The sequence below is a fragment of the Martes martes genome (assembly GCF_963455335.1).
Source record: "Martes martes genome assembly, chromosome: 4".
Lineage (NCBI taxonomy): Eukaryota > Metazoa > Chordata > Mammalia > Carnivora > Mustelidae > Martes > Martes martes.
Genome location: NC_137891.1, coordinates 49,249,602 through 49,274,040, shown reverse-complemented (window position 1 = coordinate 49,274,040; position 24,439 = coordinate 49,249,602). Strand labels below are relative to the sequence as shown.

The following is a 24,439-nucleotide window of genomic DNA, read 5'->3' as shown; positions in this document are numbered from 1 at the left end:
GGACTCTGCTATCATGACCTGAGCCAAAAGCAGTTGCTTAACCAACTGAGCTACCCAGGCACCCAGATATTTTAAGTTTTTCATAGTTCAATCAACTATTCTGTTATTTCTTGGTTTCTACTTTTGGTGTTTTGAAGGTTCTTCAATCAGATATTTAAATATTTACCTATTTTTCTAATATATGGAATTCACTGAAAAATTTAATCACCTTGAATTTATTGTGGTATATAGATAAGGGTCTTTTTCTTCTGAAGTAGCTAAATATTATCCCTGCCTGATGTGATTCTGTCATGCATGTTTGATTTTGCTGATAATTGAGGTCATCTGTTTACATGTTGGAAAAATAACACATCCAAATAGCTTAACATGTGTCTGCCTCTAAAGGGTATTAAAATACTTATTAGTGATTTGAAGAAAGTATATTCTCTAGTCTTTGAGAAAAAAAAAAAGCCACTTAAACACTATTCCTCTCTCACATAATTGCTATTTCTACTTCTCATAGCAAGGGGATTAACATCCCAGATGCCATTGTGAGAAACCTCTAGCAAGTGCACTAGTGTTGTGAGCATTCTAACACCTTTGAACACGACCTCTTTGTCCATCAGTTCACTCTTAGTAAGAAGATACTAAAGATACTTGTAAAGATACAAGATGTTGAGTATGCATGTATCTTTTTCCCCTAGTTTAGGGCTTTATTCTTCTTTATGCTTTACTTTTTAATTGAATTATAACTGACATACAATGTTGTATTAGTTTCAGGTGTACAACACAGTGATCTGATATTTTTGTACATTACAAATTGATCATCTCCATAAGTCTAGTTTTCTATCTGTCATAGATAACACTATTACAAAATTATTGACTATAGTCTTTATGCTGTGTATTACAACCTCATGACTTATTTATTTGACAACCGGAAGTTTGCTCCTCTTAATCCCCTTCACCTATTTGGTCATCCCCCTGCCCCTCTCTCAGCTGGCAACCACCAGTTTGATCTGTGTGAGAGTATATACATACCTTTAAGCCTCTAAGTTATTCCCATGAGTAACTTCTCTATTGAAATCAAGATTTGTAAGCAAGAATGCTTATGGTCATTTCTCCTAACTTGTTTTAAGTATGGTATATATCTATTCAAATCTTTTTTATTTTATGCGTATTCTCCTTAGCTTTATAAATGTGTCCATATAATTCTAGGAACATATAATGAACCGTATTCTTGTAGTAGGTTAAATATCTGCATTTCTATTTTGTCAAAGTAGACCAGTCCTGCAATAAATGCATTTATTCATTTATATCTATGTGTGTCTATCTCTGCCTACCTACTGAGATTGAAAACAACCAAATCTAGTAAGAGTAATGAGGAAATCCTAATACAGTGTCTCACCAAGAACAGTATATAATTAAGCATTTGTTCTTTATGGATAATCATCAAGTTTATGCTCATAAAATAAGTATTTCCATATGTGTTCATGGTTTTAGATACAAGGAATGCTGATGACTTTCAGAGAGATCTGGGCTTATTATTAATCTGATGAGATCTTCAATTGAGTTTTCTATGCCTTTTGTACTCTCACATGTAAGCTTTTGTTAGTTTACCCACTAATAAATGAAACAATTAACTAAAGTTTGATTCCTCTTTCTTTTTTATTATTTTATATCTCTTCTGCAATGGGACCCTATACCAACTCAACATAATATTTGTAAAAGAGAAAAACAACAAAAAGATAATTCATGAACTATACTAGATATATACATCATTCCATCTAGAAACCTCCTATAAAGAATGACATAGAAAAGCAAAAATAAATGTTAAAATAGGAAGCAAGATCGAGAGACCTGCAGTCCCGTTGTAGTTGAACTTATTTTTGTCGTTTAGAGCCAGAATCCTATCGGTGGTCTAGGATTGACTTTGTAACGACAAAAGGAGAAAGGGGTTGAATTTCTAAGTACTCTGAAACTCCATGCTAAATTTTGATTATATCTAATTATTTACATTTTCAGGGGAGGTAGAGAGAAGTTTCATTGCTTTACTTACATATTCATAGGAATCTGTGACCACAAAATGGTGAGGAACCACTGGATATAGTGTAACAAGTGTTATAAGAAATAGAAATTTCTTCCTTTGAGTCATGTAAAAAATTAAATTTAAAGAAGATGTTTGTTTCCTTTCCTCTCACTTTCCCTAATTCTGCCTTTGATGAATTTAATGTTCTTAGAGTTATTTTCCAAAACATACAGAAATGAACAATTTGGAAAATATCTTGGACTCACAAATCAGCAAAAGGATGCCATAAATGTTCAGCACAACATTTCTGAAAGCAAGGGTAGGAATGGTGGGCTGCATAAGACAGAAAATGGTAGGGAGTAGAAGCACCCTTTTACCCTTGAGCCCGGTGCTGGGACTTTCAGCTGCCATTGTCATTCTGGATGACTGGAAGAAGGTCAGCTGCCAAACATCATGGAAAAATCAGAAAATCCCTGAAGGATGTTCAAATCTTTTACCTATGTTGGCAAGGGAAGAGGGCACACAGCAGGAGGGTGAGGCAAAGAAACATACAAGTTGCTTTCTCAGATGATCCAATGCCTTGTCCACGTATCTTCTCTCAGCAGCTGCTTTCATCGGCTACTTCAGAGAAACATGGAAAGCCCCCATAATGCACCTTGTGAGTTCTGCCAAATAAATGAAATTCTGGCAGAAGAAGTAAGGGGAAACATGCTCCCCAGTTGGCATTCAGCTTAGGGATAAAGTTTGATGGTCATCATATATCTTCTGTCACTTTGTTGTCTTCTCCATAGCATGACTTAGAGATTTATATTTAAATTCAAGAATCCATTTTAACTTTCTTAAAAAAAATACATATATGGGTGATGAAGTTAAGTATTTTTCAGACCCCTCCCTGTTGTGAAATTTGTTTTTTTAAGTTGCTCTATTTCTTTCCAGAAAATATTTCAAACACTGTGTGTCTTGAGTGGATGTATTTTGCAGGTATATTTCTGCAAAAATTTTTTTATGCCTTTTATATCTTATGCAGATACATGTCTCAAATTAAAATCATACCACTCTTTCTTTGGCTCTCATGATGACTCTTGATAACTTTAGAATTAAAGTCCTTTCAATGTGACTCATGTGAAATGAGAAGATCATAGGACAGGTGTAACTGTTTCAGGCTTTCTCAATATCTGGCAAATATATAATAATATACACAAATGACTTTTGCAAAGAAAGTATTTCCTATTTATATGATGCTTATGGGAGCAGGGCACAAGTATTGTTTGGATCTATTACATTTTAATAAATAAGATTCTTTAAATTCTGGGCCCCAGACCAAAAATTCAAAAGAAGTCTTTTAGTATGGTTTTAATACAACCTTTATAGAAAGGCTTCTTCAGAACAATGAAGAACCTGCTTGATCTGTCTTTTTAAACTATGTTTATGTTTATTTAGAAGTTTTGACTGATTCTGTAACATTAGACAACACTAAGATATTGGAATGTGTACCGCTTTGGTCTCTAATATGATTTCTTATATTTAGTCGGGGAGGAGGAAACTAAAGTAAATCACAAGACTACACACAAGACACAAGATTTAAATTTTGGGATGTAGATATGGCTTCAGAAAGAACTGACTTCAGGTTAGGGGCACCTCTGACTAAAAGATTATATGATGTTTTTATATGATTCTAAGTCCAAATGACTCTACTATTTTTATAAACGATTCTCTGGTGAATATTCTTCAGCTTCTGCATTACAGGTTCTCTAGTCAAGCTAAGTAGTTATAATAATGGGGGGGGGAGGGACCATTGGCTTTGCTAATGGGAGGAGGGAAAGTGGAAGCAATAACCAGAAACAACATCTTCCCATATAAGATACCATTTTTATCACAGAAAACACAAATGATAGCAATGTTGGGCCAGTGTAATAATATTAAATACAGTTGTCATCTTAGCTGTATAGCTGCCTTCAAGAGTAAGAAAATTAATTTCACAATATTTCTTCTCAAGCTGCTCTTCAGTTATTACATTGGAAGCAAAATAATATCACAAATAAGGCACTTAAGATTTTTGGAATGTACATGGGCCACAAATGATTTAACATTTGAAAAAATAGAGTACATACCAGACAAGAAAGGGATAAAGCTATTTTACTGGTTCAACAAAACTGAGTAAAATGGAAACAGATACAAATCACTAAGAAATTATTTAGTATAGTTTAATTGCAATTATAAAGAATTCCACAAAAATAAACTTGAATTTAAGGACAAGTTTTACAAGCTTATGGATTATTATTTGAGTTAAACATTAAGAATAAAAATTAAAACTTTGCTCTACAAATTGAATATGCAGCTATGCTGCCTTGTTAGTATTGAAATGAATGTATTTCTTAGAAATTGCTTTACTGGGTTATGTCCGAAGCAGGGCAGTGTTCCTGGAGTAAGAAGTTCCTTCCTGGTCCCTTCAGAATGAAGCTCTCACTACTCTGCCTTTCAGAGGCTGGGGTGGCCGGTGGTTGTGCTGAATGGGGGCAGCTTTGTCACCTTCAACAGTTGATAGAAGGCTTCGGAACTGTGCCAGCTGGGAGGGAGGATGAAATATTTAAAGAATCAAAGGTTATTAAAGTTACACAGAACACTTTATTTCCAGTATTATTAATGCACTGATTTTTAGAAAACTGAGTTGCTGATTGCAATGGTCTCACCAGTGGAAAGGGAGGACGTCAAAAATCCCTTTACATTTATTTGAACTAGGTATTTGGTTTAGATTATTAATGATGGGCTGAATGAGAATGCCAGCTTTCTCAGAATGCCAACTGGGCTACTTTGGGCGAGTGACATTCTGCTTGTTACCTCAGTTTCCGTATGGTAAAATTACAATAACATTGCCTGTTCTCACTGTGCTGTGCCTTTTATTCCCATAACTTACTCATTTCATAACTGTGCCTCCCACTCCCCTTCATCTATTAGGCCCAACCCTAACTCCTTCCCATCCGGCAACCATCAGTTTGTTCTCAGCATTTATGTCCTATTCTGCTAAAAATCTAGCCTATTTAGAGAGACTTAAGCTATGGCCGAAGGCTTATTTTGTGGCCCACAATGTGTGATAACTTATCAGCTCTTAGGATAATCACTTTCCCACCCCAAAATACATTCCTAACTTTTACTTAAGATGTCACCTTACCAAAAATCCTGTCATTTAATATAGACAGATTTTTAAGAGATCCACAAATACATCAACTGGCTTAATAAAACAATGGAGATGTGAAAAAAAATCACTGACTCCATCAAAAGTGAAAATAATGATTGCACCTGGCATGCCCTCAACATTTCAATACTAAGTATAGGTTTAATATAGGTAAGATTTTATCTGGATAGTGCAGTATGAAGCAGACTCCTTAAACAGCTAATAGGAAAAAATATTAAACACTATCAGCTATTTACCTTGGGTTGTTGTGAAGATTAAATTGGCTAGTACATATAAAGTTCTCTGAATGGTACTCACCATGCAGAATATGCTCAGTAAGTAGCCATTACCAGTAGGCTACGTACATTGCCTGTCCTATAGGTTTGTTATGAGAATTGGTTGACAAAACCTACGTAAGGCACCTAAAGAAGGGAGTTGCTCAATCAATGGTAGTTATTAATATCATAATTATAAACTATAATTAAAGACATATCTTGTTGGATAGTTAATAACTAAAGCTTCAAAAAAGAACAACAACAACAAAAAAAACCCTTTGTCAACTCTCAGGGTATGAGAGTTGTGAGGCATAGTTCCCCAAATTCTTAGTAGAACGTCCAGTGACAATCTTTTCTCTGTTTCTGAAACTTTTAGGATGACACTTAACACAGTTGGATTTTTCCTTAAGAAGGTGGAAAAGATAGCAGGAGTTCAGAACCTCATTGTTTTTTTTTCTATATAAAGTAAAAAACAGTATTACAATGCTTTATTCTTTATTTATTTATTTATTTATTTATTCTTTATTATTCTTTAGCAGACTTACGTCAGAAAAGAACCTTTTCTCAGTAGGAATGGAAAACAAACTCCTCAAAAATCTATTTGAAATCATAACGTCCCCCATTAATACTATGAACTGAAGTGGTATTAGTGCTTTGCACTCCCTGTTCCCACTCTTTCACCTTTGATATTCTACCTGTTCTGGGCTGATACTGATGCTGTCCTTGCAGACGATCCAGGTCACACTCTCATAAAGGGGAGGATGAGTCAGAGAGCCAGAGTAGGTCCAATAATCCAGGGATGAAGGAAGGAGAGTAGATGGGTCGAAATTTGTGAATGGGGCTCGTTTGTTCTGGAAGAAAAAAGAAAAGTAATACGTCATTATACCATGATATAAAATACATCATATACATATATGATGTCTATGTTATATTATCTTGGCATATACACTGTCTTGAAATTTTAGCTGAGACTTAAATTAATTTTTCTACTATATAGTATACACTGGTGTGCTTGAAAATATAAACAATAAAAGTAATAGAAGACTGGGGTGTCTGGGTGGCTCAGTGGGTTAAAGCCTCTGCCTTCAGCTCAGGTCATGATGCCAGGGTCCTGGGATCGAGCCCTGCATGGGGCTCTCTGCTCAGAGGGGAGCCTGCTTCCCCCCACCCCTCCGCCTGCCTCTCTGCCTGCTTGTGATCTCTGTCTGTCAAATAAATAAACAAAACCTTAAAAAGAAAAAAAAAAAAGTAATAGGGGCGCCTGGGTGGCTCAGTGGGTTAAGCTGCCTTCGGCTCAGGTCACAATCCCAGGGTGCTGGGATCAAGCCCCGCATCGGGCTCTCTACTCAGCAACGAGCCTACTTCCTCCTCTCTCTCTCTGTCTGCCTCTCTACCTACTTGTGATCTCTCTCTCTGTGTCAAATAAATAAATAAAATAGAAATGCATCCCCCCCCACCCCCGCCAAAAAAAAGTAATAGAAGACTGAAAATTTGCAACACTGACTTTTGGCCAAATAATCTTCTTCCTTCCTCATTTGGTGGAACATAAACAAAGGTTATATAGTTTTTAAATAATCTATCCCCTCCAAAAGATATTTCATTTCCAAAATAAAACCCTTATTGTTTCTTAGGAATGAGGTCAGACACTGTTCCAGTGACAAATCTATTATTGACATGCTTATTGGTTAAGTTTTAGCCTTCTTCTATTTATTCTTATTTTCTTTTTTGATTGTTTATGAGTGGCCTATTAATGGTATTTCAGAATAATACCCTTAACTCCTGCATTCCTGTACTGCTAAAGAAGCAGAGATCATTTTCTTTGTGAAATGGGAAAAAAAGGTCACATTTTAGTTGGATATGTTTTTTAAAGAAAATTTGAATGGCTATGGAACCTGTTCTCTAGATTTCATGCTGCTAAAATAGATTTACAAAAAAAAAAAAAAACCAAAAAAAAAAACACCAAACAAACAAACTGGGAAAAAGAAAAGAGCAAAACATAACAAATACCTGACTTAGAGACCTTCTCAGAAGCAAGTAATATCTAGTAGTACCTTGATTTTTCAAATTGGTAACTTTTGCTCCAGCCTCCCTACTCCCCACATCAAATACATAATCAAATGATTTCAATAGTTCTGTGAACTCTTGTTCTCTGATTTAAACCAATGTATCTAGTCTATTGACCTTGGTTTTAACTGCGTTTAGGGCATCAAGTACTCTCTGCAGTCTTGGGTTGGCCTGATCAACCTGAAGATTAAAAAAAAAATAAATAAAATGTGAGTTAGAAATTGTTATAAAGTCAAACTATATTTAGCTAATTTTTTTTCAATTAAAAACAGTAACTGAAGAAAGGTAAGGTATTTTCTCACTGCTTTAGGAGAAGGAATTTTGCTGGGCATATGTCCTTGTGGGCCCTTGTCCTCTATAAATTGTTCGTAACATGTTACCCCTGTCAATCTAAAAACAAGAAACCAGCTCAAGAGGCAAAGTGTTTATTTGAGACCAAAGAACTGCAATTCGTGGTGCACATGTTGGGGTAGAAAGCCAAACAGTATTCCAATTACAGGACATAGATTCAAGGATTTTATAGAAGAAAAGGAAGATCATGTCAGTGGTTTTGAGAGGAGTTCATTGGTGCTGACAAACAGGATGGCATCCCGACTTCACTGATGGGTCATGTGAAGTGAGCACTATGCAAAAGTTCAGTTTTATCAGATCTCTCAAATAGGATATTCTTGTTCTTGCTGACTTCTTGGAATGTTGGCAGTTTGGTCCAGTTCAAAGGTTCAGAAAGCAGGGTGTGCAAGACAGTTACCTTGGAAATGCTACTATGGCTCCATTTTAAAATGGCTCTGTGTGTGTCATTTTTCACAGCACAGAGAAAGTGGCAAACAAAAAGCTCAGTTTTAATTTAATATGGGCAAGATGTTCAAGGATATACAAGTCAAAATCTAGGAACTTAGCAAAACTGTGACACAAAATACAACCTCTTACTTTTGGCCTGTTTTATAAGTTATAATTGGTACAGTGTATGGTGTGTTGTAAGTGTCCAATAAAGGTTAACTAGAATTACTGTAATTCCAAAAGTTAGCCACCTAAGTGTGACATTTATAATCAGAAACATGTTTATGACACAGAGCTCCTAGAACCCTCAGAATTTCCTAAGTGATGAGAGCGACAAAGGTGTCTTCTGTTATATTCATTAGGGGACTTAGGGACTGAATCTGAGGATGAGGGCTGGTCACCAGGAGGACCAACCATGTGATTAGAGGGCTGGAGCTTTCAATTCCACCCTCAGACCTTTGGGGACGGGAGAGGGGATAGGGGCTATAACTTGAATCAATGGCCAGTGGCCAATGGAGTAAATAATGAGTAAACTGACAATGAGTAAATAATGAAGTCACCATAAAAACCCAAAAGGACTGGATATAGTTTCCAGATTGGTGAATTTGGGGAGATACAGGAAAAAAAGTGTGCCTGGACCGGGCAAGGAAGCTCTTTGCCTTTCCCCATACCTTCCCTTATGCATCTTTTCCATTTGGGTAATGCTGAGTTATATTCTTGTATAATTAACTAGTAATCTAGTAAGAAAATGTTTCTCTGAGTTCTGTGAGCTATGCTAGGAGATTAATCAAACCTCTTCAAACCCAAAGAAGAGGTCTCGGGAACCTCTGATTTATAGTCAGTCAGGCGGAAGCCCAGCTAACAAACAGGACTTGAGAATGACATCTGAAATACGGTGGGGGAATTATAACCTTTGCAAGTCTGGACCCTTAGCCTGTGCAACCTAATGCTATCTCTGTGTAGACAGTGTCAGAATTGAGTTGAATTCCTGAACACACTGCTGGTGCCCAAGAGTTGCTTGTTAGTGGTGGGAGAGAGGGGGGAAACTGCACATTAGGATTTGGTGGGTAGAACTCAAAAAGATCCAAGTATGTCCAATTTAATAAGAACTTCCCTACAAAACTTTTCAGGGACACTCCTATAGAGAATTTAAGTAACATCTGCCACTTTAAACATTAACTGAACTTTCTTCATGGAAAAACCATCCTCTTAATATTTTTCCCCTGATGATACATTAATTTGATAATAAGTTCAGAGGAAAGGGAATTTGGAAAATAGAAACTCCCTCCCACTCCACACCTTCCCATTCTACCCCTACCTGAAAAACTTAATTCTCTCTTAAAAAGGAAAAGGCCAAGAGAAAACTGTAGCAAAATACTGTAGCCATTAGTAAAATGGAAAATTTTTAAAAAGAAAAACTCAGATATCTTTCTGCCTCATTTTATGCTATTTTGATGTTTGATTGGTAAGAAATAGTGTTAGCCAAGCTCTGTAACTCTCTGTAACTCACCTTCATCAAAACACCGATAATTGCCAAACCATCAGCCTGTGAGATAGCTTCAGCAAAGCTGGAGTACTTTGCAGAATTCCAGTGAACTAGGTGAAGCTAAAAATGATAATGTGTCAATTAGTTATTTATACCATTGTGAAGACAAAAAATTATAAATTAACTTGTTAATATATGAAGATGTGTCTTGGCTTAGATAATATTTATGTGAACATTTATCCAGTGGATAGGAAAGGCTATCTTCTAACTTTTTAGAAGGATTGCGTACATTGAGTAGAGCAGGCAATTTGCAATTTCCATGGAACCAGTGAGTAAAATTTCTTTTCCCAAAATATCATAACTATTCAATATTACTACTTTCTAAAAAGTGCTTTTGTATGGAAAGACAAGGAATTCCAACTAACTAGCTTTCAACAAATCTGAAAGAACTTCTGTCAGGTGAGGTCCTTTTTTAGCAACTTTATAGGAAGGGATTCCTGGACAGTCTAGGAATCTTGGCCAAGCACACATTTTCTTAAGCACCTCTAGTGCTTAAGATAATGTCAAGACATTATCTATAGCCTAAGCTCTCTATGGAACTCTAGATATGAATATCCAATATGTATGTTTGTCATCTTGTTATCTTGATATCCCCACATGGATGTCTAACAGGGTTCTCAAACCCAATATGGCCGAAGTACAACTCTTGATTTCCTCCTTGCCAAACCTGTTTCATTTTCCCATCTGTGGAAAGGTACCACCATCTACCTAATTGCTCAATCAAAAAGTACAATAGTTACCATTAATTTCTTACTTTCCCCACTTATTAACAGCCATCTCTCAGCACATCTCATAGATTAAAATTCCTTGCTTGGTTCACAACTTGAAGTCTTTGCATTAGTTGCTGATTTTCTTTGGAATGTCCCTCCCCATAATCTGTCAATGGCAGCCTTTTGTCTTGAATTAGGGCTGAACACAAATGCCACTTCTGAAAAAAATATTTTTGTGACCTCCCAATGTAAAGTGATCATCTGGCCAGTCATATCACTTTAAATTAATTAATTCTCTACATATCACTTCCTTTCTCTCTCTCTCTCTCTCTCTCTTGCTTTTCCTTCTCTCTCCACCTCCTCCCTTTGCCCCAACTCCTGCTCCCCTCCCATTCTCCCCCCTGTCCTCAGTTGAACGTTGAATTTTGTGGCTAAGTGCCTTTCATCTCTAGCCTGGATTATTTTTATCTTTCTTAAATTAGGTGAGGAGATTTCTGACTTAGACTTCTTAGGTGCAACTGGATATGCCTCTAAAAAGGTAGTATTAATTTAGGCTCCCAACCTATTTGACTTTAGTCTACTTTCAATTTTTTAGGGAAAAATGGGAAGAAACATTTAATGGATTTCTGTAGTATTAAAAGCTATTAGCCAAGCTTTACAATGTAACATAAAGCCAATTATATTTGTGTAAAATTCCCAAATCTTCTATTAAAATAAAAAAAATGCACATACACCGTAACCTAGCAATCCCTCTTAAAAAAACATCTGCCCTACTTATGTGCCTTCACTAGTGCTTAAGGTATATGTACAGATGTATTTGTTGAAGCACATTCCGGTAAAAGTAAAAAACCAATAGAACAAAAAGCAAAAGGCATGGTAATTGTCCATCAGTGGGGGTCAGTTAAATAAATTCCAATATATTCATATATTGAGATAAAATTAAGAGAATGAGAATTAAAAGAATGAGGTGGAATTAACTCTATTGACTTGGAAAATGATTATGATAAATTGGTAAGTAGAAAAAGAGGCACAAAACTACACATATTATACATTTGTTTTTGCAAAATTAAAAAACAGTCAACGTATATATATGGGTACATATATATATATTTAATATTCATACATATAAAGAGCAAAAATTCTCTTTCAATCTCCCAGATGCTTTATTGATAGATTGATATAAATATTCTTGATTTTTCTATGTGTATGTAGACAAAGTGTCTTGAGAGGGATCGCTGACTTCCACAGGAGGGCAATTCAAGCGGCTGGAGGTTGGTGGTCTGCAGCAAGAACGCTCAGACCCTCATTGAGGTGTATGATACTCTCCGTGTCATTCCTATGATTAAACTTGCACTCTTGGTAGAGTCTTAATGAAGTGTCTGGAACACCTATGCCACGAGTGTGTCCTAACTTGAGCATTTGAATAAGAAGCAAATGGTACGGTTAGTTTAGAGTTAGAGCTTTAAAGAAAGCAGCACCTACTCTTGAGGCTAGCGTAATGTTAAGACAACAGTTTTTTGAGTCATTTTGAAGACAGAGATGATTCCTGGGCTCGGTACATCAACTCCAGGTTACCTTTTTCACATGAAAAATTTCCTTCTATTACCAAACTTGGTATATGTGCGCTTGACTTTAATGGGGCCTGGGAATTACTTATAGGGACGAGAATGCTCATTCCTTTGGAGCAATTAAAAGGGTGACTTATGTAATAAAGCAGCTGCTTCTGAAAATAATTCTCAGTGCATTCATCTCTTCTCACTTACTAAGTTACATTACCTCTGCAGAATATTTGACTCCATCCACTGTGTGTTCAGAACCATAGTCATTTGTGCTGCCCCAATGAAAATGGAACTGACAGAGCCTATAGCTTTCAGAAAGAGGACCACCTCTCAGCACTAGAAGAGAAAAGGAACTACTATTAGTTTTATGATCATAAGCTCCTGCTTGTCTTTGCATTTAACGTAAGCCAACAATAAATTGGATTAAGTAGAACTGAAAACAAACACTAGTGCCAAAGTTTTTTTCTTGTTGGTTTCCCCCCCTCACATCCATGATGATGGTGTTCATATGTATGTTGTGTCTCTGACCATTGCATTGAGTAATATACAGTTCTCAGCACATGAGCTGTAATTTTATCGTTCCCTTTTTTCCTTTTTTTTTTTTTTTTTTTAAGTAAACTCCACATCCAGTGTGGAACCCAACATGGGGCTTGAACTCACAACCCAGAGGTCAAGACCTGAGTTGAAATCAAGAGTTGAATGCTTAACTGACTGTGTTACCCAGGTGCCCCTAATTTTACCTTTTTCTGCTGCCAAGGAAGTATATCGGAAGGTGAGTGAATTATAGTTTTACAGGGCTTAGCTTGAATCTGCTTTAATGTGCAAGTTCATTCATTCTTTCAACAAAGTCTATATAGACAACATGCATTAAGATCTTTAGTAATTTATTTTGAGTAACAAGTTACACATGACATACTTTGTAACTAGTCAAGTAACTAGTCAAGACACAATGAGTATCTTGACACCTTTGTGGAGAATGCCTGTGCAGGGACAAAGAGAAAGTGCCAGGGGGGCAATGGGGTGACTCTAAAATTTTAACATCGAATGACTGTGTCATTTTCAGCGTCTATGTAATCTTAGGATTAATTGAACACTCGTAACACCAGATCTAATTTAATGTTAGAAAATGGACATACCCCCCAAGTTGCCTAAAATTTAGGCTCAGAACCTTGTAGGAAAGAGGTAAAACAAGTTTTGCCTTTTGTCAATAGAGCTGTCTTATGAAATTGTCATTTAATAAATTTTTCAAGAAACATTTATGAAAATCTTACCATGTAGCAGGAAATGTGCTAAGTTCTGGGGTATGAAGAATTCAGTCACTACAGTCTAGTAGGGGAGGGGGAGATAGATAAGTGTACTTATGCACAGAATAAATCTTGCAAGATTTATGTAAGACTCATTTTCTTACTAGTACCCAGGCGCTTTACAATGATGGAGTCATTTTTCTGGACACCAAAAATATATTCTTCAGTCCATTTGTCTTTCTTACTGTGTTCCTCCATCCTCATTCCAATTAGAAAATATTTGCCTTTTCAGTTTCTATATTCACTATGATGGATCATTAGACCTTCTTGGAAAAAAAAGTATGAAGTGAGTATAACGATTTTAGAGACCAGAAGAGATAGGATGGTGTCATGGATGAGAAGGGCTGAAAAAAGACAAAGCTGGGAGTTCCAAAAATCATCTTTACCCCTTGGGGGTTTTCCAGAAGTAAAATGCTTCACCAGATTGCAGCAAATGTACACACATGTGAACACATGTGACAAAAGACTGAGGATGGCATTTGCATTTCTTAAAGTCCTATTGTTTAAATTTTCTTAGTAGGGTCAAAGAAAATATAATCAGAAGGGTCTTTTCGCTCACCTGATCTGTTATCCTTGTCCTCATAGTTTACATGGAAAGAATGCCCCACGTTGATAATTTCTTTGGCTGTGGCTGGATCGTAGGAGGTACTGATAGGTTTAAGAGAGGTGTCATGTTTCGTTTCACTCGTTTTAATATCAATGGGAGATTGCTTATTTCCGTTCGCCATGGGGTACAGCTTGCCCCATTGTTCAGGACCTACCAAGGCAAATACATGCATACAATCAAAACTTCATCAAATGTTTGACTCCCCGTTTTATGACTCCCAGTAAGCATTTGCTTATTAGATTATCGTTTATTCAAGTATCTTAAATGGTATTCTGTTTAACTGAATATAAATTCAACATTCGAGAATGCATCTTTTCTATACTCTTATAAAATATTTATCAACAAAACTATAAATATTTTACTATTAGTACTAGATTTCTTATATATATAACATAAATATGTCATATATTAATATATGTACATATATACATATGTTATATATTACAGATATATATATTAGTACTCTCTAGATAATATATTATATATTATATATATAATATATCTGTATATATATTAGTACTCTCTCTCTCTATATATATATAGAGAGAGAGAGATTGAGAGAGAGGAAGAGACAGAGAACACATTTTGTAGACAACCATATTCCAAAGGACAAGTGCTAAGATTACATGTAAAGTTATTATAATTATTCAAGTCAGGCCATTCAAACCATTAACCTATGACTATACAGTTACTTTATTTTATTTATTTTTTTAAATGCTCTATACCCTTTTTTGGTGGGAAAAGCAATGAGCTCTTATTTTGATCTACATGAAGCAGAAGCACTTTACCGTTTTTGTCATCATATCCCCAGTTGGAACTTGCCATGATCTTCTACTTAGTTTTCTTTTCTGCAAACAAAGATAATACCTGGAATAACTGCCTCCAAGCCAGCATGCAGTAAACAAGTCAAACCGCCACTTGTGGGTTTTTATAGGAACTTCTCTGCCTTTAATAGGCCACTATTTCATCATCTCTGCCTATCAGGAAGTATAGATAAGTAAAAAAAAAAAAAAAAAAGAAAGAAAGAAAAGAAAAAAAAAAAAAAGAAAGTCGTAAAAAAAGCCCACAAAGGTCAGATCAGTTCCAATTATTTTATTTTCTTATATTATAAGGGAGAAATATCAAAATTGTAGATTTTATAAAACCAAGCCCTGTTTCTCTCATGTTAGTAAATGATATGGCTGAATATTATCATATATGAGTCTTCGGGTTTCCTAAATTCAAAATGGATTTGTGCACTTGATATTTCCAATGTTACCCTTGCTTGAACTTAAGCAATACTACTGACAGTATTTTAGTAAGGAGAATAATTCATATATTTACAGGATGATTGTAACTAATATCATGATGTTAATTTAAAATCAGATAACAAAATTACTAACTCTTTGTGATGTATATTATCCATAAAGTACATTTTCATAGACCCACAGGATGAAAATAAATTCCTTCATTTTAGAGCAATATTGGAATTCATAAGTGGAGACAGTTTTATTATTATTGATATTGAATATAGCCCAATATTTATTTACACATCAAATTCAGCTCTCCTGGAATAGAAACCTTTCTTTTGTATACTTCTTCATGATTTTTTAAAAAAGATTTTATTTATTTATTTGACAGACAGAGATCATAGGCAGAGAGGCAGGCAGAGAGGGGGTGGGGGAAGCAGGCTCCCTGCTGAACACAAAGCCCGATGTGGGGCTCAATCACAGGACCCTGGTATCATGACCTGAGCTGAAGGCAGAGGCTTTAACCCACTGAGCCACCCAGGTGCCCCTTCTTCATGATTTTTAAAGCAATTTCACCACCACCACACATACACATACACAAATCCTGTTGAGTAAGAATTACCATTTTGTAGTTGAGAGATATTGAAGGACTTCTCCACAACTAGCCAGAAGCCAAGACTTCATCAGCCCCATGTCCAGTTGCTTTCTTCAATATACCCACTGTGTGAGCTATGAGATGGGTGATCCCTTAATTCTCCTCTTACACCTACAATTCTCTTAAGCCCAACCTAAGCCTGAACCAAGGTGAGAATTGCCACCTGGTGAGTGATAAGATCTACTGGGCTTTCCAAGTAGGCAAAGAAAATCAACTAGGATGTGTTTGACTCTGGCTAGGTCCACATACCCAAGTTTCTAAACAAGCTCAAAGAAAATACAAGCAGAAAAATGAGCTTCCATAGTACTGCTTTTTCATACCATAGTGGTCATTAACTCCTTTCATGTTCTACAGTTGTCTGAGGTGCCTGGGCTCCCTGAAGGAAGAGGAAGATTCGGTGTAATTTTTAGCAAGGCTGACTAGAGACACAGTGTTTGCCCCTTTTTGGCTAATCATGGTCAGCTGCCCCAGACACAGAGTGGACTATGGCTCATGAACGTTGTGGGGAGAGGTCTAAGCTCCCGTTTTGGGAGGTAGAAGGAACTGTTACTTAAAGGGAACTTTTTTGGGGGGGGGTACTATTTATTGAGGGCCCAGTATATCTTAAATGCTGTGCCGAAAACTTTACATGCATTAATTCATTAAATTCTCATAATAACAAAATTAGGCATTAAAATCTGTCTTCTGCCAAAGAAGAAGGCTTTATAGAGGTGAAGACACATCCTAGGACTACAAATTATAAATGGCTGCTTACATCCCATAAGCCTAGAGTTTAAATCTTGACCTATTAACTAACTCCAGAGCTTTTACTCTTTCTTTACTGTCCACTGCCAGTAAATGCCCAATGACCTCCACTTGATTCTATTTTCTGGACGATTGGATTAGTTGATCTGTTCTGGTCGGGCTCAAGATGAGCCCAACAATCAAGTCTGGCTCACTTCATTCCAGACCGTGAGTCTCAGTTTAGCCAAAAGTTGTAAAAGGCACACTTTGCTTTGTACTTGCTTCCTAATAGTTGCTATCTTGCTAAAGATAACTAAAAACAGAACAACTATATTGATCAGCATATTTGAAAAACAGATTTGAAAAAGAAGACCTCTTTTCATTATATGATTATGTGGTGATTCATCACATAAATATTTTAACATTCATATGGGATGGTAATTCCTTTAAGGTTTTTGGCACAAAATTACTTTGAGCCCTAACTTTTATGATATTTTGTTCCAATACATACCTGGGTGTGTTTGTGTACAAGGAGAAACTATACAGAGAAAAGGATGGAAAATTGAATGAATACCTATGGTTTGAGTCCTAACACTCCACCCCTTTACTTTTATCCCCCTTTTTCTGCTTACAAACTTTGCCTCTTTCAGCTTAATATCCCTACTCAATCCAAGATGTCTCATTTTGTACTCATTTCACTTTCACCTATAGCCTCCCACCCACACCATGTCCCATTTCAGGGTTGTGATCCTTGCACTGCTTTTGCATACCAAGGAGTTCAATCTACACAGCTTCTGCTCTTCTAAGCTAACACTTTATTTCCTAAGGCCATCAAATATTGAAGAAGACTATTTCTTTTTCCTGATAAAATACTCTAGATCAGTCTAAACATACTTAGAAATGAATCAGGAACAGCTAGGCTGATGGAAAAATATTTTTTAAAAAAGTAATGCAAAAGTACATAAGTGATTTTGGTAGAGAATTGCTTAACTAGTAACATTAAGAAGTATCAAGTCATATGTCAATTATATCTCAATAAAGCTGAGAAAAAATAAAAATAAAAAATATTTTAGCACTTTAGAGATTTTTAAATGTTGAAAGTATGAGGCACAGAAGGTTTAACTTTAATAATTATATTGGTTCAGTTCAAAAATTTGATGAAAACGTACTAATGGGCTGAGGGGGAGAAAGGAAAGCTTTCTTTTGTTACCTTATGAAATGGAATTTTAGAGGCCAAATATTATAGAAAAAAATATAAAGATGAAATGTTAATTATCCTAAGGGGATCCACCCTTAAACTCTGTGCTACGGTTTTATCTCTTGACCTTCTTAATAAATAAAATTCATGTGATAAACAAACAGAAATATCAACTGTGCTGGAAGATTGCCTGTTACAGGAAAAAGCGTTTCCCCGAGCACTCATTCTAGGGGTTAGTAGGCTGGCTAGAAAAGACTTTGTATAAAGAGCAATTTTTATTTGCCAAGTCTTTGAAATAATGACCTCCTTCGATCCTCACAGTAGACCCAGTGGTTAAGTTAGTCTCACGTCACTTTTTTTTTTTTTTTCTTCAAGATTTTGTTTATTTATGAGACAGAGAGAGAAAGAGCATGAGTGGGGGAAGGGCCAGAGGGAAAGGGGCAAGCAGATTCCCCACTTAGCAGGGAGCCCTACACGGGGCTCAATCCCATGAGGGGCTCTATCCCAGGGATCATGACCTGAGCTGAAGGCAGATGCTTAACCCCTGAGCCACCCAGGGGCCCCTCACCTACCTCACTCTTGAAGAGAAATAACTGAGGGTCACAAAACTCAAGGAGAAGAACCAGGATTTTAACCCCTTTCTGATACCTTGAAAGCCCATGTGTGCTTCCTCTTCTCTATGCCATCATGCCTTTAACAATCTGCCTATAAACATTTGCTTTAGAGTCAGCTAATTATTACGTTTATTTATTGAGCAACATCAATCAACTTTGATGAAGATTTTTCAGTGCCCTGAATTGTTTTTCAAAAAACCAGCATTATTTCCTCAGTGTTTTACAAAATTTAGACACCATTTTTAGCTGATTTTACATTATATTTTAAAGTCTTAGCATTTCTTATTTGAACTTTTCCCTTCTTGTTTCCTAAATGAACATTTTCCTCTGATTGCTCCTTTAACATTTTTAAAGCTAAGATGTAGGTGAAGAAATTGTAGGGACTTTCGAACTTAAGTTTGTGATTAAAAAGAATTCTCTGGTGTAGAGGATGTAAACTTGGGAAGACTGTGCCTCATATGGTAGAGATCTGCTAAATGTCACTAGAAAGAAATTCCAAAAGGATATAGCTGTTCTCTAAAGGTTAGAGTTCCAACAAGGACGAGTGGCTTCCCTGGGATCCCTATTTCCCCCCAAATAAGGAAATCAAGTGTCATTTTTATTTTTTAAAGATTTATATTTATTTATTTATTTATTTTTATTTGAGAGAGAGAGAGAGAGAGATAGAGAGAAAGCATGGGTAGGGGAGGGGCAGAGGGAGAGGGAGAAGCAAACTCCCTGCTGAGTGGGGAGTTCCATCCCAGGTCCTTGGAATCATGACTTGAGCCAAAGGCAGACGCTTAACTGAGTGAACCACCTAGCTGTCCCTCAAATTTGGCATGACTCTCACATTGCTTTCTAAATTCCCTGCCCCTCCAGAAGGGGTACTGTTCAGGGTGTCAAGATAAGCCTTATATCTAGTGGAGAAGAGGGTCATGCAGAATGTTGATACTCATTCAGATGTTTCTGCAGTAAGACAACTAGAAATTCTGATCTATCAATTTAAGTGGTTTATCTGGACCTCACAGCTATCATTTCCCCCAAACTGGTCTTTCTCTCCTCTTGTAACAAAATGTCTTACCAACTTTATTCTTTCCAGTGGATGTCTTTATTTTCATCCATATTAAGCCTGTTTGCCTGTTTAAAAACCTTTGCATCTGCTGTCCCCTCTGGATTGTTCTGTTGTTAGACTTCTGCACAAGATCACCACCTCAGAGACCATTTTTCCTGACCTCCAGATCCAACATATCTCTCCTCTTCTCAGTGACTCTGTTATATCATTCTGTCTTCTTTCGTTGCTAACATGTTTTTTGCAGCCTGACACTGTTTGTGTTCTGAAATTTATTTATTTTTTCCTTAATGTCTATAACCATCTCTATAATGACACCTCCATAATGATAGGTCCGTTTTAGTTTTTAAAACCCACTGAATTCACTTACAACATGCCCGGAAAACAGTGGTGCTCAATAATATTTCACCAAAGTGAAAGGAGAATGATTAACCTCAGTTACTATGTTTTTATAAAGAATTAGAGGGGCAGAATGCTTAGCAGGAACTGTGCCTTCCCAATGCACAATCTGACATATCTCTGTCAGTCATTGCCGGGAGAATGAGAATAATGGTCTTTATAAGTGTCAATTTTTTTGACACTTTGTAAGTGTCAAAACTAAACTCTTCAAATGTGCTTTGAACTTTTGATGTAAAAATTTCAAAGATCCATACTCTCTTGACTTTTATTACTGTAATTAAAGAAAAAACTTTCAACCTTATATTTCCTGTCTTGGGACATATTTTTTTTTAAAAAAGATTTAATTTATTTATTTGCGAGAGAGGTAGAAAGCACAAGTAGGCAGAGTAGCAGGCAGAGGGAGAAGAAGGAGAAGCAGACTTCCCACTGAGGAGGAAGCCCAATGTGGTGCTTGATCCCAGGATCCTGGGATCATGACCTGAGCCAAAGGCAGCTGCTTAATCAACTGAGTCACCCAGCACCCCTTGGAACACATTTTTGAGTGCAATTTTTTAATGCACAAGTGAATTTTTTTTATTAACAACTAAGTCAACTCTACATCGGTAACTATTTTAATTCACAGCACATAGCATTTACAGTTACTTACAATTTCATATTTTTAAAAACATTACATTTTAAATATATCTAGTTGACTGCTGTGCTTATGGAAATTACAAGTTGGAAAGATATACTGTATATATTAAGAACATGGGCTTGTGCACTTTTAAGCTAATGGTTAGGAAGCTCTTTTACTGGATGAGTGGGTAGCCTGAGCAGGTTAACTGTACCATCCTTATATTTATTTTTATAGCTGACAAAATACTATTTGTATCTTATCTCTTGTCATTATTTGGGGAGATTATTGAGGCCTTCTATAACAGATGACATTTTAAACAATATTTTTCACCTAAAAATAAAATAACATGAATAATGCTTTGTAAACCATAAAATATCATACAAATTTAATGTATGTACATTTTTGCCTTCAGCCTCAAAAAAAAAAGTTTGATTTTAGAGATGGCTGGGTGGCTCAGTCCATTAAGCATCTGCCTTTGGCTTGGGTCGTGATCCCAGGTTCCTGGGACTGAGTTCCGCATCAGGCTCCTTGCTCAATGGGGAGCCTGCTTCTTCCTCTGCCTACCGTACTACCCGCACCACCCCCTTGTGAGTTCTCTCTCTAACAAATAAATAAAAACCTTTTAAAATGTTTGATTTTAACTCTCGGATCAATACCTGATTAAGTAAAAAAAAGTAGTTCAAGTGATTGCGTATGGCCTGAAATTCAAACAATTGCATAACAGAAATCTGCTTACCATAGATTAAACTAAATCCTACAGGTAAATATGAAAGAAGATAAGTTCTCAGAGGTAAATATTAGAAGGTGAATGTCAGTCATATAAGTCACCTTGTCAAAATATCTGTCATGCAAACTTTTTTGGGCCCATCTACCTAAAATTTACCTTAAGATTTTAAAAAAGTTTCTGCCAATGCCCTTAACAATTTCATTAGCTTTTAAGCTCTTTCATTAAAGACTAGATTTTAAAAATACATTTGTAGGGGTGCCTGGGTGGCTCAGTGGGTTAAGCCTCTGCCTTCAGCTCAGGTCATGTCTCAGGGTCCTGGGATCGAGCCCCACATCGGGCTCTCTGCTCAGAGGGGAGCCTGCTTCCTCCTCTCTCTCTCTGCCTGACTCTCTGCATACTCATGATCTCTATCTGTCAAATAAGTAAATAAAATCTTAAAAAAATAAAAAATAAAAATACATTTGTAGTTGAATATGTCCTTTTAAAATAGTGTTTCTTTTTAAAAAAATTTTTTTTAAAGATTTTATTTATTTATTTGACAGAGATCACAAGTAGGCAGAGAGGCAGGCAGTGAGAGAGAGAGAGAGAGAGAGAGAGAGAGAGAAGCAGGCTCCCCGCTGAGCAGAGAGCCTGATGCGGGGCTCGATCCCAGGACCCTGGGATCATGACCTGAGCCAAAGGCAGAGGCTTTAACCCACTGAGCCACCCAGGTGCCCTAAAATAGTGTTTCTTACTGTATAGTCTGTAGGTCACCTGTCTTAAATTCATGTGTGTGAATTAAATTAAATGCATCCCTTACTTTTGTGAAAAGACCTAAGTTGATTTGGATGACTAAGAAGTATCAAGTTCTGTTGGGAAGTATTGATAGGACTTTTTCCCAAGATTTATTTATTTGTGTGAGAGAGAGTGAGAGAGAAAGTGAACATGGGGGGGAGGGGTAAAGGGAGAGAGAGAATCTCAAGTAGACTCCCTGATGAGTGTGGAGAACTGAGAGGGGCTGGATCTCATGACCCTGAGGTCATGACCTGAGCCGAAATCAAGAGTCAGAGACTTAACCTACTGAGCTACCCAGGTGTCCCGGTATCATTAGGCTTTTTAGATATATCTGAGGGTTATGTGAATCTAGCTCTGCAATCTAATTACCAATGTGAGCAAGTCTCTGACCAATCTCTCCAACTGTACATTCATGATTAGCAAACAGGCACAAAATAGTCATATGACTTGTCTGTCTCACTGAGCACTTGTATGCCCAATGCTCATCATATCATGGCCTCCTTAATATCCATATGACTTCTGTCAAGAAGACCCAACTACAAGTGAGGCTCACCCACCAGCCCCTCGTATGAAGGCCTCACTCTAAACAGGCTTCAGTGACATCATGACTGGTGTACTTTGTTGTTGGATCAGGCCTCTGGGTCCACTGGGCCGAGTGGGCCCTTCACTTACAAAGTACATTTATGGTATTCAAATACTGGACTTGCCCATTAATGTATCTTGTTTATGCAAGAGCTATAGGTCTAGCAAAATTTCCCTACTCAGTTACAAATCTGTTACCACTAATTTCATGGGTACAAAATTATGCCTAACATATTTTATAGTAAATAACAAGCCTTTCAGTGTTGATTCAGTTGCAAACATGCTGAGTAGCCACTTCTGAAGGTGCCAGATTCTAATTAAGATGCTGTCGAGCATTCCTCTTAAACATTAGATTATATGAACAAATACATTATTTATGCTAAGAGTATATAACACCCAATGAATCAAAATCTCTGCATATGAGGCCTTGGAATCTGTATTTTTTGCTAAAGCTCAGATTTTATTAAATTTAAGATCATATGAACACATAACTCAAAATTTCTAGAACACTAATGAAAAAATAATTGCCTTAATGTTTTCTTTTCCAGACTGAGAAGACCCCTATTTTTCTTCTCATTAAGCTATCTGTAAACTACATCAATTTGGTTAAAGTGTTTCTTTACAACAAAGTTTGAACTATTTATCTTTTTCTCCCCACCTGATCCTCCAGAATTCTGAAACCTATTAAATATTTTTATTTATTTTTATTTGTCATAACAATGTATGTATTTACATAAGTCTAGTAAGTATCAATTGGATGCCCAATACATCTAACCCTGCTTTTATAAATTTTAATTTTTTCAATTTAAATTCAACTAATTAACATATAATGTATTATTAGTTTCAGACATAAAGGTCAGTGATTCATCAGTTTTATGTAATGCCCAGTGCTCATCATATCACATGGCTTCCTTAATGTCCACCCAGTTACCCCATCCCCTCACCCCCTCCCTCCTCCAGCAACCCTCAGTTTCCTAAGATTAAGAGTCTCTTATGGAATGTCTACCTCTGATTTCGTTTTTTTCCCTCTCTTTCCCTGTGATACTCTGTTTTGTTTCTTAAATTTCACATATGGGTGAGATCATATGATAATTGTTTTTCTCTAATTGACTTATTTTGCTTAGCATAGTACCCTCTAGTTCCATCCAACTTGTTGCAAATGGCAAGATTTCATTTTTTTGATGACTGAGTAGTATTCTATTGTATATGTATACCATATCTTCTTTATCCATTCATCTGTTGGTGGACATCTGGGCTCTTTCCATAGTTTGCCTATTATGGAGATTGCTGTTATAAACATTGGGGTGCAAGTATCCCCTCAGATCACTACATTGGTAGCTTTGGGGTAGATACCTAGTAGTGAAATTGCTGAGTCATAAGATAGCTCTATTTTCAACCTTTTGAGGAACCTCCATTCTGTTTTCCAGAGTGGCTGCACCAGCTTGCATTCCCACCAGCAGTGTAATGGGGTTTCCCTTTCTCTGCACCCTCAGGAACATCTGTTTTTTCCTGCGCTGTTAATTTTAGCCCTTCTGACTAATGTGATATGGCATCTCATTGTGGTTTTGATTTGTATTTCCCTAATGATGAGTGATGTTGAGCATTTATTCATGTGTCTGTTGGCAATTTTTATGTCTTCTTTGGAGAAGTATCTGTTCATGTCTTCTGCCCATTCCTTGATTGGATTATTTGTTCTTTGGATGTTGAGTTTGATAAATTCTTTGTAGATTTTGGATACTAGCCCTTTATCTGATATGTCATTTGCAAATATCTTATCCCATTCTGTCAGTTGTCTTTTGGTTTTGTCAACTGTTTCCTTTGCTGTGCAAAAGATTTTTATCTTGGTGCATTCCCA

General features: G+C 36.5%; 1 protein-coding gene across 2 annotated transcripts; it reads right to left on the bottom strand.

Annotated features, from left to right (window-relative positions):
* Positions 1-4,454: 4,454 nt before the first annotated feature.
* Positions 4,455-14,844, bottom strand: CA1 (carbonic anhydrase 1; the record flags this gene model as incomplete). 2 transcript variants are annotated; one of them, XM_080802121.1, is made up of 7 exons in its annotated part: positions 4,455-4,571; positions 6,148-6,303; positions 7,634-7,696; positions 9,804-9,899; positions 12,326-12,444; positions 13,972-14,169; positions 14,808-14,844. In XM_080802121.1, 7 exons carry the CDS (start codon positions 14,842-14,844, stop codon positions 4,455-4,457), a joined length of 786 nt encoding a protein of 261 aa, XP_080658247.1. The 2 variants fall into 2 exon arrangements, with proteins under 2 accessions (XP_080658247.1, XP_080658248.1); XM_080802122.1 differs by lacking the exon at positions 13,972-14,169.
* Between the last annotated feature and the right edge of the window lie 9,595 nt (positions 14,845-24,439).